At 38.4% G+C, this 17,870-nt stretch overlaps 1 protein-coding gene across 1 annotated transcript in view; it reads left to right on the forward strand.

Annotated features, from left to right (window-relative positions):
* LOC125112447 (kinesin-like protein KIF28P) overlaps positions 1-17,870 on the forward strand; it is a 72,244-nt gene that overhangs the window by 44,237 nt on the left and 10,137 nt on the right. Inside the window, exons 18-22 of the mRNA XM_047754628.1 lie at positions 419-553; positions 1,276-1,442; positions 1,679-1,785; positions 2,194-2,341; positions 2,601-2,785. Coding sequence (XP_047610584.1) covers positions 419-553; positions 1,276-1,442; positions 1,679-1,785; positions 2,194-2,341; positions 2,601-2,785 — 742 coding nt within the window. The remainder of the gene's footprint in view (positions 1-418; positions 554-1,275; positions 1,443-1,678; positions 1,786-2,193; positions 2,342-2,600; positions 2,786-17,870) is intronic.

The raw sequence follows: 17,870 nt of genomic DNA on the forward strand, positions 1-17,870 counted from the left end.
TTGTGCGCCTGGGGTTGACTCTGGTTATGAAGAGTTCACCAAGGAAGATGATGCCTGAAGAGGCTGCATCTGGACACCAGCTGGTTTTTGGTGGCAGCCCCTCTGTCCCACTAGGACCCTGTCTAAACCTCCAATGCCTGTTTGGAATCCACATCTGGGCGCATTTATTGCAAGAGGCCATATTCCTGTCTCCTCCTTGAGAAGGTCCATATCTTACCTTGAGGTACTAGAGCACAGAGTAGGCTTTTATTAATGTCTCTTTAATGAATGAATTATACAGCTGGTAATATGACCCATCCTTCCTTCAGAGAAGTTGGTCATCTCTTAAGGAGTCTATATGATTCCCACTGACATTACAGTCCCAACTTGCTTGGACCCAGGCTAACCTGTAGTCAATGTTTACCTCTTCTCTTTGTAGAGCATGTGGTGAGGAAGATGTGGTTATTGACCCTTTGGAGCTGCTGGGCAAGAGGATGGATTTCCAGATCCACATTGTGCAGTGCCTTGGCACCAAGTGGCTAAAGGAAGATGCAGAGCGGGGTATTCAGATGGGGTAACAGCCAGCCCCACAGAGTTGCTGTGCATGAACTGCCCACCTTGTGGGCCCTGGTGGGAGGGAGTCTTTCCTTAAGTTTTACAAATGAGTTGATCATGACATTGTCTTAAGTGTATCTGCTTGTTCAACCCCCAGATGACTGTTTCCTCCATTTGTTTAACAGAGTTAAGCCACGTGTCTCTCCAGGGTACTGGACTGTAGGCAACTGATCCTCCCAAGTAATTGAAGTGAAAACAATTTTAATTATCAGAAAGAATATCCAGTAAAATTGTGTTATCTCAGTAGGATGATTTTTTCTAAGTTGGAAACAAAAGGACTGTATTAAAATATGGCAGAGGCACCAGATATGCTTAAATGAATTAGGCTAAAAGGATATTAAAAGATAGAGCAATTGAAAAAAGGAGACTTTGAAGGACAAAACCAAACCACTATCTCATGTGGAAAAGTAACAATTTTAGATTATCTAAGTAAAAAGTATTTATCAAAATCCTTTTTTCTTAGACATATAATATTTTCCATGTACTGATGATACACATATTGAATAGCTGAGATGTTGGAGGTGGCTAGCACAAGAATCAATTAGAGGTCATCTTTTATCAGCTAAACAAAGCAGGCTATAATTTTTTGGCCCCTCTGCACTTGATGGTGTGTGTGTGTGTGCGTTTAAACAAATGTATCCCTTCTGGTTTTAAATGATGTTTTCTGATTTTTTCCCTCAGGTACAGAATTTATGATCTCACGAACACTTTATATACCAAGCCTGTATGGAAAATTGTGAATCCCCAAATTGAAGAGACTGTTCAATTCACAGCCTTAAATGCATCTCAGGAGTTTCTGAATTATTTACAGACAAATGCTCTCATTGTTGATTTATGGGGTCTTCAAGGTACCATGTTTACTTCCTCTTCTGCATGGTGTACTCCTCAATCAGGCATTGTGTCAGTGTATCTAGGGCTGTGGAGGTGGTCAGGGTATTGGCAGCAATGGCCAAGAGCTATCTTTCCCATGGCCTCGGGTTTTAGCCCACAGGTGTTTATATGGTTTAAAACTCCTCACACAACACTAGGGCTGGACATTGAGACTTTTTTTTTTTTTCCTAATGGTGTCTCTCCCACACTGCAGAAGGCTGTGCTGAATTGAGCTGCTCTCAGCCAGACATCATTGTCACAGGTGAAGGCCACATCATGGTGGACTCCAAGAAAATTTCTACTGTGATAGATACAGGCCAGGTGTGTATATTTATGTGACATTATTAAAAGAGATGTCAGAGATAACTAAAAAAATCTCAGATGACAGTTGCACGGGTATCATCAAATGTTCTTTCCCATCAAAAAACGTTTTTCTTACTTATGGTTTCCAAAGAGAGAGAGAGGTTGGGGTGGGGGGATGGGCTGGGGTTTGGGATGGAAATGCTACAAAGTTGGGTTGTGATGATCATTGTACAACTATAAATTAATAAAATTCATTGAGAAAAAAACATTTTTCTTGATTTACTCCTGTGTACCCTGAGGATCTTAAATCCTGGTCACCACACCTCCCACCACACCTACCTAGTTTTCACGTGGTAGGAACAACTGCCAGGCTCAAAGGACATACAAATAATCTAGCAACAGGCTAAACTGACCTGTTTTTTATAGACTACATCAAACCAGACACCAGAACTTCATCTCAAGCTGGTCAAGTTAGAAGAGGAGAGAGAACTGCTCAGAAACATCAACAGAGTCCTCAGAGAGGAAAATGTGTTTCTTAAAGAATCTATTGAGAAAACTGGTTCTAGTCAACAAGGTGAGAGGCCGCTCAAGTCTTGGTGTTTAGCTATTCTCTAAACTCCTACAGAAGTGAATGTTTAAGTGAGTTAATCTATAACTTGTTTAGGTAAAAAAAAAAAAAAAAATTTTTTTCCTTTTTTCTTTGTAAAATTTCTTAAAATGGGTCCAAATTGGTGACAAATAAATGCTGATGTAGTAAAATGCATTAAGATAATTACATATATAAATACTTGGATAAATAGATGAATAAGTGTTATTTTATCTTTCAATCTCAGCACATAAGGCTTCCAATACCCTGAAGATAAATGGGATGACAGAACAATTACCAGCAGCCCGAAATCAGATGTGCACCCAGGAAGCCAGCTACGACAGAGAGTTTGCTAAAGCGCTTAAGGTGTTCTACCAAAGCATGAATGTGGCAAGAGGGCAGTTTCTCAAATTAAGACATTATAAACCTCCTGTAAGTAACCAGAATCCTGGATCGAAAGGAATTTCTTTCCACTAAATGTAGATATTTGATAGAACTGCATTTTACGATCTTGGGGAGGAGCATATGTTTAAGTAGAAGAGCAGGTCAAGGCCTGGAACAGTGTGAGTCTACACATCTCAGGCCTCCATCCGTTGCTCCCATTTTTCACTTTAGTATTCCTCTGGCTGGTTCAGGCAGCCATGCCATTGCAGGATTGATATTCATTCACTTTGAGGTTTTTTTTTTGTTTGTTAACTTTTAAAAAATTATAGCTGATTTACAATGTTCTCAATTTCTGATGCACAGCAAAGTGACCCAGTTATACAAATATATACATTCTTTTTCTCATATTATCTTCTATCATGTTCCATCACAAGTGATCAGATATAGTTCTCTGTGCTATATAGCAGGAACTCATTGCTTATCTACTCCAAATGCAATACTTTGCACCTACTAACCCCAAACTCCCAGTCCATCCCATTTTCTCCCCGTAGGAAACCACAATTCCATTCTCTATGTCCATTAATTTCTATTCTGTAGATAGCTTCATTTATGCAATATTTTAGAATCTATATAAGTGATATCATATGGTGTTTATCTTTCTCTTTCTAACTTTGCTTGGTATGAGAATCTCTAGTTCCATCCATGTTGCTGCAAATATCATTATTTTATTTTTTATGACTGAGTAGTATTCCACTGTGTACTTGTATCACTTCTTCTCAATCCATTCATCTGTCAATGGACACTGAGGTTGTTTCCATGTCTTGGCTATTGTGAACAGTGCTGTAATGAACATATGGGAGCATGTATATTTTTCAATGAAAGTTTTGTCCAGATATATGTCCAGGAGTGGGATTGCTGGATTATATGGTAGTTCTAGATTTAATTTTCTGAGGACCTCTATACTGTTCCCCATAGTGGTTGTACCAGTTAACATTCCCACCAACAGTGTAGGAGGGTTCCCTTTTCTCCACACCCTCTCCAGAATTGACTTATTAGTGACAGTCATTCTGACTGGTGTGAGATGGTACCTCATTGTAGTTCTGATTTGCATTTCTCTAATAATTAGTGATGTTGAACATTTCTTTATATGCCTGTTGTCCATCTGTATGTCGTCTTTGGTGAAATACCTATTTAGGTGTTCTGCCCATTTTTCATTGGGGTTGTTTTTTTGTTGTTGAGTTGTATGTATTGTTTGTATATTTTGGAGATTAAGCCCTTGTTGATTAATAGTTTGCAGCTATTTTCTCCCATTCTATAGGTTGTCTTTTTAGTTTAATGGCTTCCTTTGCTGTGCAAAAGCTTGTAATATGATTAGGTGCCATTGGTTTGTTTTTATTTCTATTGCTTTGGGAGGCTGACCTAAGAGAACATTTGTATAGTTGATATCAGAGAATGTTTTGCCTATGTTCTCTTCCAGGGGTTTTATGGTGTCTTGTCTTATGTTTAAGTCTTTAAGCTAATTTGAGTTTATTTTTGTGCATGGTGTGAGGGTGTGTTCTAGTTTCACTGCTTTACATGTAGCTATCCAGTTTTCCCAGCACCACCTGCTAAAGAGACTATCTTTTCCCCATTTTATATTCTTGCCTCCTTTTGTCAAATCTTTTCCCCATTTTATATTCTTGCCTCCTTTTGTCAAAGATTAACTGACCATAGATGTCTGGGTTTCTTTCTTTCTTCTTTATTGTTCCATTGGTCTGTCTGTTTTTGTACCAGTACCACACTGTCTTAATTACTATAGCTTTGTAACACTGTCTGAACTCTGGGAGAGTTATGCCTCCTGCTTGGTTTTTCCCCCTCAGGATTGCTTTGGCAATTTGGGGTCTTTTATGGTTCCATATATATTTTTGGATTGTTTATTATAGTTCTGTGAAGAATGTCATGGGTGATTTGATAGGGATTGCATTGAATCTGTAGATTGCTTTGGGTAGGGTGGCCATTTTAATGATATTAATTCTTCCATCTAGGAGCATGGAATATCTTTCCATTTCTTTGAATCCTCTCTTATTTCTTTGAGGAATGTTTTATAGTTCTCAGCATATAAGTCTTTCACCATAATCAGCTTTACTCCTAGGTATTTACTTTTTTGGGTGTGATTTTAAAAGGTATTGTATTTTTATATTCCTTTTCTAATATTTCATAGTTAGTATACAGAAATGCAACTGATTTCTGAGTGTTCATCTTGTATCCTGCTACTTTGCTGAATTCATTGATCACTGTGAGTAGTTTTTGTGTGGAGTCCTTTACCTCTTCTCTTCCAATAAATACCTTTTATTTCTCCTGTTTATTGGACTACTTGTGGCTAAGACTTCCAATACTATGTTGAATAAAAATGGTAAGAGTGGGCATCTTGTCTTATTCCAGATTTTAATGGGAAGGCTTTCAGCTTTTCTCCATTGAGTATTATATTGGCTGTGGGTTTGTCATAAATGGGCTTTGATTATGTTAAGGAATGTTCCTTCTATACCCACTTTGGTAAGAGTTTTTATCATGAATGGATGCTGGATTTTGTCAAATGCTTTTTCTGCATCTATTGAGATCATCATGTGGTTTTTGACTTTTCTTTTGTTAAAATGATGTATGACGCTGATTGATTTGCATATGTTGAATCATCCTTGTGAACTTGGGGTGGATTCCACTTGGTCATGGTGTATGATCTTTTTTATATGTTGTTGGATTTGGTTGGCTACAATTTTGTTGAAAATTTTTACATCTATATTCATCAAAGATTTTGGCATATAATTTTCTTTCTTGGTAGTATCTTTGGTTTTGGTATTAGGGTGGTGGCTTTCTAGAATGTGTTTGGGAGTATTCCCTCTTCAACCTTTTGAAAAAGTTTAAGAAGGGTATAAGTTCTTCTTTATATGTTTGACAGAATTTGCCTGTGAAGCCATCTGGTCCAGGATTTTTGTTTGTAGGGAGTGTTTTTATTACATATTCAACTTCATTTCTAGTGATCGGCTTGTTCAGTTGATTTATCTCTTCTTGACGCAGTTTTGGTGGGCTGTATGTCACTAGAAAGTTGTCCACTTCTTCTAGGTTGTCAATTGTTATAATTGTTCATACTAATCTCTTTTGGTTTTTGTATTGCTGCAGTATCCATTGAGATTTTTTTTCTTAACTCAGTGAATTTTATTACATTCATGGTTGTACAGTGATCATCATGACCCAGTTTCACAGCACTTCCATCCCAAACCTCCAGCCCATTTCTCCCATCCCCAACCTGTCTCCTTCGGTAACTGTAAGTTTTTCAAAGTCTGTGAGTCAGTATCTGTTCTACAAAGATGTTCATTGTATTTATTTTTTAGATTCCACATATAAGTATAGCATATGACACTGGTGTCTAACTTCACTTAGCATGATAATTTCTATGTCCACTCATGTTGTTGCAAATGCTATTATTTCAATACTTTTTAATGGCTAACATTCTGCTGTGGATATGTACTACATCTTCTTTATCCACTCCTCTGTTGATGGACATTTAGGTTGTTTCCATGTCTTGCCTATTATGTATAGTGCTGCAGTGAACACTGGAGTACATGTATCTTTTCAATTCATGGTTTTCTTTGGATGGATGCCCAGGAGTAGGACTGTTGGATCAAACGGTAATTTTATTTTTAGTTTTCTGAGGAATCTCCATACTATTTTCCACAGTGGCTGCACCAATTTACATTCCCACCAACAGTGTAATAGGGTTCCCTTTTCTCCATACCCTCTCCAGCATTTATTGTTTGTAGACATTTTGTTGATGGCCATTCTGGCTGGTGTAAAGTGGTACCTCATAGTAGTTTTGATTTGCATTTCTCTAATCATGAGTGATGTTGAACATCTTTTTATGTGCTTTTTGTCTTCTTTGGAGAACTGTTTTGGTTTTCTGCCCCCTTTTTGATGGGGCTTTTTGGGTTTTTTTGTTATTGAACTGCAGGAGGTATTTATATATTCTGGAGATTAATCCCTTGTAAATCTCTTCATTTGCAAGTATTTTCTCCCAATCTGTGGGTTGTCTTTTCATTTTGTTTAGGGCTTCCTTTGCTGTGCAAAATCTTTTAAGTTTAAGTCCCATTTGTTTATTTTTGTTTTTGTTGTCATTACTCTAGGAGGTGGATCTGAGATGTTGCTGTGCTTTATGTCAGAGAGTGACTGGCCTGTGTTTTCCGCTAAAAGTGTTATAGTATCCAGTCTTATATTTAGGTCTTTAATCCATTTAGAGTTTATTTTTGTGTATGGAGTTAGGAAGTGTTCTAATTTCATTCTTTTACATGTAGTTGTCCAGCTTTCCTAGCACCACTTATTGAACAAGCTGTCTCTTCTCCATTGTATATTCTTGCCTCCTTTGTCATAGATCAGTTGACCATAGGTGTGTGGGTTTAATTCTGGGCTTTCTATCCTACTCCACTGACTTACATTTCTATTTTTGTGCCAGTACGATACTATTTTGATGACTGTAGTTTTGTAGCACAGTCTGAAGACAGGTCTTTTTTTGACATTTCTTGGACCGCTCCCATGGCATATGGAGGTTCCTAGGCTAGGGGTCGAATCAGAGCTGTAGCCACCTGCCTACACCAGAGCCACAGCAACATGGGATCTGAGCCGCGTCTGCAACCTACACCACAGATCATGGCAATGCTGGATCCTTTACCCACTGAGCAAAGCCAAGGATCAAACCCACAACCTCATGGTTCCTAGTTGGATTTGTTAACCACTGAGCCACAATGGGAACTCCCCAGGTCAGTCTCTTGAAGACAACATATATATGGGTCTTGTTTTTGTATCCATCCAGCCAGTCTATGTCTTTTGGTTGGGGCATTTAGTCCATTTACATTTAAGGTAATTATTGATATATATGTTCTTACTGCCATTTTATTAACTGTTTTGGATTTGTTTTTGTTGAACTTTTTCCCCCATTCTTCTCTTGTTCTCATTTCTTGTGATTTGATGACTATTTTTAGTGCTGTATTTGGATTCCTTTTTCTCATTTGTGTATCTATTGTAGATGTTTGGGTTGCAGTGACTCTGAAGTTTTGATATAGGAGTCTATATATATATACCAGATTGTTTTAAGTTGTTGGTCACTTAATTGCAAGTGAATCTCCACTGTCCTGCATTTGTACCCTCTTCTCTTGATTTCTGATTTTGGTAGCATATTTGTGTGTGGATGATTTCTTACCTTTACTATATCTATGCCTTTACTGGTGAGCCTTGTCATTTGTAATATTTTTGTTTCTAGTTGTGGCCTTTTCTTTTCCACCTAGAGAAGTTTCTTTAGTATTTTCTGTAAAGTTGGTTTAGTGGTGCTGAATTCTCTTAGCTTTTGCTTGTCTGTAAAGCTTTTGACGTCTCCTTCAAATATGAATGAGAGCCTTGCTGGGTAGGGTAATCTTGGAGGTTTTTTCCTTTCATCGCATTAAGTATATCATGCCACTCCCTTCTTGCCTGCAGAATTTCTGCTGAAAAAATCTGCTGATAACTTTATCGGGGTTCCTTTGTATATTATTTCTTTTCCCTAGAAAATATTCAGTATTTTCTCTGTCTTTAATTTTGGTCAGTTTGATTAATATGCGTTTTGGCGTGTTCCTCCTTTTGTTTATTTCACATGGTACTCGTTGTGCTTCCTGGATTTGAGTGATTCCCTTCCCATGTTAGGGAGGTTTTTGGCTATTACCTCTTTAAATATTTTCTCTGCCCTTCTCTCTCTCTCCTTCTGGCACCTCTATAATACAGATGTTAGTGCTTTTAAATTTATCCCAGACTTCTCTTAGACTCTTCATTTCAATTTTTTTTCTCTTTTCTATTTTGCATAAGTGATTTCTACTAGTCTGTCCTCCACCTCGCTTATTTGTTCTTCTGCCTCCTGTATTCTGCTGTTGATTGCTTCTGGTGAGTATTTTATTTCAGTTATTGTATTTTGCATTTCTGCTTGCTTAATCCTTAAATCTTCTATTTCGTTGCATCTAGCTTATTTCCAAGATCTTGAATCATCTTTACCATCATCAGTCTAAAGTCTTTTTCATGGACATTGATATACTCCAGATCACTTAGCTGTTTTTATTTTTCTTTTTTCTTTTTTCTTTTTTTGGTCTTTTGTTGTTGTTGTTGTTGCTATTTCTTGGGCCACTCCCATGGCACATGGAGGTTCCCAGGCTAGGGGTTGAATCGGAACTGTAGCCACCGGCCTACGCCAGAGCCACAGCAACGTGGGATCCGAGCCGCGTCTGCAACCTACACCACAGCTCACGGCAACGCCGGATCGTTAACCCACTGAGCAAGGGCAGGGACCGAACCCGCAACCTCATGGTTCCTAGTCGGATTCGTTAACCACTGCGCCATGACGGGAACTCCTGTTTTATTTTTCTTGTTCCCTTATCTGAGTCATAATTCTCTGCCTTTTCATTTTGTACAGATTTTTGGTGTGGTCTCCTTTTTGCAGACAGTAGAGTTGTAGCCTCTCTTGCTTCTGATGTCTGCCCCCCTTGTGGCTGAAGTTGGTATGGGGGCTTGCTAAGGCTTCCTCATAGGGGGGACTGGTGCCTGTAGGTGGAGTTGATTCTTATCCCTTGGGTGGGTGGGGCTTTGTCTTTGGGTGAAATTAGAAGTAGCTCTGTGCCTGGGGGGCTTTAGGCAGCCTGTTTACTGATGGGTGGGGCTGTGTTCCCACCTGGATTATTGTTGGGCCTGGGGTTTCTCAGCCCTGATGTGTGGGGCCAGATTCTTCCAAAATGGCCACCTCTATAGAAGCACATGCTAATTATTCCTGAGAACTTTGCCTCCAATGTCCTTTCCCCAGAAGGAGCCACAGTCATACCATTTTCCCAAGAGATCCTCCAAGAACTGCAGTCAGGTCTGACACAGATTCCTATGGAGTCTCTGCTTTGCCTTAGGACTCAGTGCACATGAAAGCCTGTGTCCACCTTTCAAGAACAGAGTCTCCATTTCCCCCAGTCCTGTGGAGCTCCTGCGCACAAGCCTCACTGGCCCTCAACGCCAAATGCTCCAGGGGCTCCTCCTCCCTATGCAAGATCCCCAGGCATGAGAACCTGACGTGGGGCTCAGAACTCTCACTCCTATAGGTGCGTCTCTGTGATACAGTTAGTTTCCAGTCTGTGGGCCACACACCTAGCAGCTATGGGGTTGTTTATATTGCATAATTGACCCTTCTACCATCTTGATGTGGCCTCCCCTTTGTCTTCTGGAGGAGGATATCTTCTTTGATGGTTTGCTATTTGGTTGAAGGTTGTTTAGCAATTGGTTCTAATTTTGTTGGTTTTATGAGAGAAGATAACCTCCAGTCCATCTACTCTACCATCTTAATCCTATCCTCTCTTTTTTATTTCTTGTTTATTGGGTTCGCTCCCTCTTCTTGGTGAGTCTGGCCAGAGGTTCGTCAATTTTCTTTAACCTTTCAAACTACCAGCTCTTGGGTTTAATGATTTTTTTCTATTGTTTTTTGAATCTATTTTATTGATTTCCTCTGTCACCTTCATGATTTCCTTCCTTCTGCTGACTTTAGGTTTTGTCTGTTCTTCTTTTAGGTGGTGGGTTGTCAATTTTAGATTTTTCTTCTTTTTTGAGGAAATTGCTATGAACTTCCTTCTAAGAACTGCCTTTGCAGTATCCCATAGATTTTGAATATTTGTTTTCATTATCACTTGTCTTGAGGTATTTTTAAATTTCCTTGATTTTTTTCATTAACCCATTGGCTTTTTTAGTAGCATGTTGTTTAGTCTCCAAGTAGTCAGTTTTTCTCATTTCTTTTCCTGTAGTTGATTTCTAGTTCATACCATTGTGGTCAGAGAAGATGCTTGAAATAATGTCTATACTCTTATATTTGTTGAGGTTAGTTTGTATGTGGTCAATCCTTGAGAATGTTCCATATGCACTTGAAAAGAATGTATATTCTGTTTTGGTTTTTTTTATGTAATGTCCTGAAAATATCAGTTATCACTGTTGCCTTATTGGTTTTCTGTCTAGAGGATCTGTCTGTTTATGTGAGTGGGGTGTTAAAACCTCCTACTATTATTGTATTCCCATCAACTTCTCCTTTTATGTCTGTTAGTATTTGTTGTATGATCTGGGTGCTCCTATATTAGGGGCATATATATTGATGAGTATATTATCATCTTCATGATGGATAATTTATTACATAGTGTCATTGTCTTTCTTTATAGCCTGTTTTTAAAAATTACTCAATGAATTTTATTACATTTATAGTTGTACAATGATCATCATAGCCCTATTTTATAGCATTTCCATCCTAAACCCCCAGCCCATCCACCCCCCCCCCCAACCTGTCTCATTTGGAAACCATAAGTTTTGCAAAGTCTGTTGAGTCAGGATCTGTTCTGCAAAGAAGTTCATTGTGTCCTTTTTTTGGATTCCACAGATAAGTGTATATTTCACACGTAAGATTCCAGCATTTGATGTTGGTATCTCACCATCTGACTGACTTCACTTAACATGATAATTTCTAGGTCCATCCATGTTGCTGCAAATGCCATTATTTCTTTCCTTTTAATGACTAATATTCCATTGTGTATATGTGTAACGCATCTTCCTTATCCACTCCTCTGCTGATGGACATTTAGGTTGTTTCCATGTCTTGGCTATTGCATAGAGTGCTGCAATGAACACTGGAGTACATGTGTCTTTTCGAGTCATGGTTTTCTCTGGATAGATGCCCAGGAGTGGGTCTTTATGGGCTGTTTTAAAGTCTATTTTGTCTGATATGAGCACTGCTTTCCTGCCTTTCCATTAGCATGAAATATCTTTTTCCATCCCCTTTCAACTTATATGTGTCCTTTGCCCTAAGGTGAGTCTCTTATGGCATCCGATTGTAGGCTCTTGTTTTTTTTTGTCCAGTCTGCTACTCTATGTCTTTTGATTGGAGCATTCAGTCCATTGAGATGTAAAGTAATTATTGACAAATATATATTTATTGCCATTTCACACCTTGTTTTCCAGTTGATTCTATGTTTTGCCTTTGTTCTCTTTCTGGTTGGATGATTTCCTTTTATTTTATGCTTGTGTCCTCTTCTGTTTAGGTTTTGTGAATGTATTGTTTGGTTTTGACTTGGGATAGCCCTCTTTTTCAAGTATGTTAGCACCTTCCTATATCTGCTTGCTTTAGCCTGATAGTCATGTAGCCTCAAACACATTCCAAAAAAAAAAAAAAAATCTAGATTTTCTTACTTTCCTTATCTTTTTTTTTACATCATGTTTATCCTTCTGCTGTTCCTTGTATTTACCATTGCTTTTACAACAGCTGGATTTTTTTTTTCCCTTTTAGATTTACTGACTTATTTAAGTGATTACTCTCCAATTGTGATTTCTGCCATCCTATATCTTTTTACTTCTTTCCTATTTAGGAGACCTTTCAGTATTTTTTTTAGAATGGGTTTAGTATTGCTGTACTCTTTTAGCTTTTGTTTGTTGGAAAAATATTTTTTCCTTCTATTTTAAATGATATTCTTGCTGGGTAGAGTATTCCAGGCTGTAAATTTTTCCCTTTCAGAACTTTGAATATATTCTGCCACTCCTTCTGGCCTGAAGTGTTTCTGTAGGGAAATCAGCTAATAGCATTATGGGGGTTCCCTTATAATTAACTCTGTTTTTCTCTTGCTGCTTTTAGAATCCTCTCCTTACCTTTAACTTTTGCCATTTTTATTATAACATGTCTTAGGTGAGTTTGTTTGGGTTCAGCTTGGTTTGGAGCCTTCTGTACTTCCTGTATCTTGATGTCTCTTTCCTTTAGATTTGGAAAGTTTTCAGCCATGATTTCTTCAAATATATTTTCAATCCTCTTATTCTTTTCCTACTTGTATCCCTACTATCCATAGATTGGCCCACTTTATATTTTCTTATATTGCTTTCATGTTTTTTCATTTGGTTTTCTGTGTGCTCTCCTGATTGGGTGATTTCCATTATTCTATCTTCCAAGTCACTAATTTGTTCCTCTTCATTATTCATTATGGTCTCAGTGTCTTTAACTCAGCTTGAGTCTCTGCAAATGAATTTTCTAATTTTTCTTGGCTCCTCTTTATATTTTCTAATTCCCTTATAATCTGCATTATTTCATATCTGTTCTTAAGTCCTTCATAAAGCACTCTTAATTCCTTCAGCATTTTCACTATCTCCTTTTTGAACTTGGTGTTAGATTGCAAGGTCTGTTTCACTGTTTGCTCCTTCAGGGGAATTCTCCTGTTCTTTTAACTGGGAATGGTTTCTGAGTTTCTTCATTGTGGTTATATTTCTCTTATTCTCCAGAGTTCGAGTCTCACACCCAGCCCCCACCCAAGCATCTCAGTCTGTGGTGTCTGGCGGGTGGGTACTGATGGTTTTTTCAGCACTCTCTCTGCTTTACCTCAGTCTGGCTTCTGTGCTTTTCTCCAAGGCTTTGGGGTTCCCTCTGTGTCTTGGCTGATCTCCCTGTCAGTTAGATGGCTGCCAGGGTGGGGATTCCTTTCCTCTATCATAGCTCCTTCTCAAGAGTGCTACTCCCATCCTGATTCCTTTTTCTCTTTTTCTTCCATTTGTTCTACCTAGTTATGTGGAGGGTTTCTTATTCTTTTTGGAAGTTTAAGGTTTTCTGCCAGTGTTCAGTAGATGTTCCATTCAAACAGTTCTACATACAAATGGTTTTTGTGTTTTTTTGTTGATGTGTTTGTGGCAGAAGGTGAGCACCATGTCTTACTCCACCACCATCTTGATCCTGCTCTCCTTCACTTTGTGATATACAAAATACCCCAGAAATCCAAGTTTGTTTTATTGGTATAAAACCAAATAAATATAATTCATAACATTAAAGATATTATAGGAGAGGGGATTATGAAATAAGATGGTGAAGAAGACCTTGAGTTCACCTCCTCTCATGAAAACACCAAAAGCCACAGTGAGATGGTATAAGGGGTGTTTTCACAATAAAATCACATCCTACATCTACTAAGTAGGTCACCCACACACTGGAAAATAATTATATTGTACAGGTTCTCCCACAGGAATAAGCATTCTCAACCCCACATCAGGCTCCTCAGCCTGGGGGTCTGGCATCAGGAGCAGAAACTCCCAGGGCATTTGGCTTTAAAGACCAGTGGGTCTTGAGTGTAGGAGCTCCATAGGACTGGAAGAAAGGGAGACTCCATTCCTAGAGGGTGCACACAAGGTTTCAGGTGCACTGGGATACAGAGCAAAGCAGTGACTCTATAGGAGCCTGGGCCAGAACTACTTGCAGGTGTTGGAGTCTCTCCTGGGATGCAGGGGTCGGCTGTGGCTCACTGTGGGGACAAAGACACTGGTGTCAGAGGCCCCAGGGAACATTTTCCAGTGTGGTCTCTCCTGGAGATTGTCATCTCAGCACTGAGGCCTGGCCACACCCAACCACCTGAAGGTCCAGGGCTGGGAATCCTCAGCCAAACAAAAGGGTGAAAACACTGCCACACCAATCAGCAGATGGGCTGCCTAAAGATTTTCTGAGCCCATAACTGCTTCTAAATATACCCCTTGACTCAGCCCTGTGGATCAGAGGAACAAGACCCAGGTCCACTTACCAGTGGGAAGATACCAGTCTGTCCCATCAGGAAGACTACACAAACCCCTGGACCAACCTCATCCACCAGGGGCGCAGACAAAAGAAGCAAGAGGAACTACAATCCTGCAGCCTGCAGAACGAAGACCACAAAAAGAAAATTAGACAAAATGAGACAACGGAGAAATAATGCTTCAAGCCAAGGAACAAGATAAAATACCAGAAGAATAACTAAATGAAGATAGGTAATATATCTGCAATAGAATTCACAGTATAGATAGTAAAGATGATCCAAGATCTAGGAAAAAGAATGGAGGCACAGACAGAAAATACAAGAAATGTTTAACAAAGTGCTAAAAGACTTAGAGAACAGAGATGAACAACAGAATAACTGAAATAAGAAATACACTAGAAGGAATAAATAGCAGAATAAATGAGGCAGAAGAACAAATAAGGGAGCTGGAAGACATATTGGTGGAAATCACTGCTACAGAACAGAATAAAGAAAAAAGAATGAAAAGAAATGAAGACAGTCTAAGAGACCTCTGGGACAACATTAAATGCACCAATGATTGTATTAAAGGAGTCCCGGAAGAAGAGGGAGAGAGAAAGGGCCAGAGAAAATATTTGAGGAGTTCCTGTAGTGGCTCAGGGGTTAACGAATCCGACTAGGAACCATGAGGTTGTGGGTTCGAACCTTGGCCTTGTTCAGTGGGTTAAGGATCCAGTGTTGCCATGAGCTGTAGTGTAGGTCATGGACATGGCTTGGATCCCACATTGCTGTGGCTCTGGCATAGGCCAGCAGCTATAGCTCCGATTCAACCCCTAACCTGGGAACCTCCATATGCTGCTGGAGCAGCCCAAGAAAAGGCAAAAAGACAAAAAAAAAGAGGTGATAATAGCTGAAAACGTCCCTAACATGGGAAGGTAAACAATCACTCGAGTCCAAGAGTCTCAGAGCATCCCATACAAGATAAACTCAGGGAGGAACAAGCCGAGACATATAATAGTCAAGTTGAAAAAATTAAAAACAAAACTTCAAAAGCTTCAAGAGAAAAGCAACAAATAACATACAAGGGAATCCTCATAAGATTATCAGCTGATTTTTTCAGCAGAAACTCTGCAGGCAAGAAGGGAGTGCAATGATATATTTAAAGCAATGAAAGGGGAAAAAATTATAACCAAAAACACTCTACCCAGCAAGGCTCTCATTCAGACTCAATGGAGAAATCAAAAGCTTTAGAGACAAGCAAAAGCTGAGAGAATTCAGCAGTGCCAAATCAGCTTTACAACAAATGCTAAGGGAACTTCTCTAGGCAGAAAAAAAGATGGCCATAACTAGAAACAAGAAAATTATGAATGGGAAAGCTCACTGGTAAAGGCAAACATGCAGTGAAGGTAGGAAATTGTCCATACACAAATACGATATCAAAACCAGTAATCATGAGAAAAGCAGAGTACAAATGCAGGACACTGGAAATGCATTTGAAATTAAAAGACCAGCAACTAAAATCAATCATATATATATATGTGGACTGCTGTATCAAATCTCATGGCAACTGCAAACCAAAGATTCTAAGATACACACAGAAAAAGAAAAAGCAATCCAAACACAACATGATAGTCATCAAATCATAAAAGAGAACAAAAGATGAAGGGAAGAAAAAAGTCCTACAACAACAAATCCAAAACAGTTAACAAAACCACAATAAAAACATACATATCAGAGTCCCTGGTAGCTCAGTGGGTTAAGGCTCTGGTGGTGTTACTGCTGTTGCTTGGATTGCTGCTGTGGCACAGGTTTGATTCCTGGCCAGGGAACTTCTGCATGCTACCATGTGACAGCCAAAAAACAAAAACAAATTAAAACATACATTAAAACATACATACAAATTAAAACATACATACTGATAATTATCTTGAATGTAAATAGATTAAATGCTCTAACCAAAAGACACAGACTGGTTGAATAGATATAAAAACAAGATATAAAAACAAGATAGCATATATGCTATCTACAAAAGACCCATTTCAGAGCTAAGAATAAGACTGAAAGTGTGGGGGACAGAAAAAAGTACTTCATGCAAATGGAAATAAAAAAAAAAATCTTGAGTAGCAACTCGTATCAGACAAAATAGAATTTGAAGATTGTTACGAGAGGCAAAGAATCATAGTGATCAAGGGATCAATCCAAGAAGATATGACAAGTGTAAATATATATGCATTCAACCAAGGAGCACCTCAAAATGTAAGGCAATTTCTAAGAGCCATAAAAGGAGAAATCGACAGTAACCCAGTAATAATAGGGGATTTTAAACATCCTGCTTATATCAGTGGACAGGTCATCCAGACAGAAAATCAATAAGAAAACACAGCCCTTAAATGATACATTAGACCAGATAGACATAATTGATATTTATAGAACAAACATTCTATCCAAAAGCAGCAGAATACATATTATTCTCACGTGCATACGGAACATTCTCCAGGAAAGATCACATGCTGGGCCACAAATCTAGCTTCAGTAAATTTAAATAAATTGAAATTATATCAAGCATCTTTTCCGACCACAATGCTATGAGATTAGAAATCAACTACAAGAAAAAAACAACCCCATCAAAAAATGGGCAGAAGATCTAAACAGACAATTCTCCAAAGAAGACATACAGATGGCCAAAAAACACATGAAAAGATGTTCAACATCACTAATTATCAGAGACATGCAAATCACAACTATTTATGGATGGAATTAGAGCTTTCATACTGACTGAAGTTTATCAGAAAGAGAAAGACAAATACCACATGATAGATATCACTCACATCTGGAAGCTAATATATGGCACAAATGAACCTATCTACAGAAAAGAAACAAACTCATGGACATGGAGAACAGACTTGTGGTTGCCAAGGGGGAGGGAGTGGGAAGTTGAGGTTAGTAGATGTAAACTATAGCAGTTGGAGTGGATAAGCAATGCGATTGTGCTATATATAGCACAGGGAACTATATCTAATCACTTTTGATGGAACATAATGGAGGATAATGTGAGAAAAAGAATGTACATATATGTATGATTGGGTCACTTTGCTGTACAGCAGAAATTGACGGAATGCTGTAAATCAACTATAGTAAAATAATAAATATTAGCTATAAAAAAGCAAAATTAATACACAGAAATCTACCACTTTTCTATATACTAACAATGAAAGAGCAGAAAGAAAAATTAGTGAAACAATCCCACTTGCCACTGCATCAAAAAGAATAAAATACCTAGGAATAAACCTACCTAAAGAGACAAAAGATCTGTACTCCGAAACTGTAAGACACCAATGAAAGAAAACAAAGATGACATAAACAGATGTAAAGATATACCATGGCCTTGGATTGGAAGAATCAATACTGTGAAAAATGACTATACTACCAAAGGCAATCTACAGATTCAATGCAATCCCTATCAAACTACCAAGGACATTAGTCACAGAATTAGAACAAAATATTTTCAAGTTTGTTTGGAAGCACAAAAGACCCAGAATAACCAAAGCCATCTGAGAAAGAAAACT

The sequence above is a fragment of the Phacochoerus africanus genome, chromosome 12 (assembly GCF_016906955.1).
Source record: "Phacochoerus africanus isolate WHEZ1 chromosome 12, ROS_Pafr_v1, whole genome shotgun sequence".
NCBI lineage: Eukaryota > Metazoa > Chordata > Mammalia > Artiodactyla > Suidae > Phacochoerus > Phacochoerus africanus.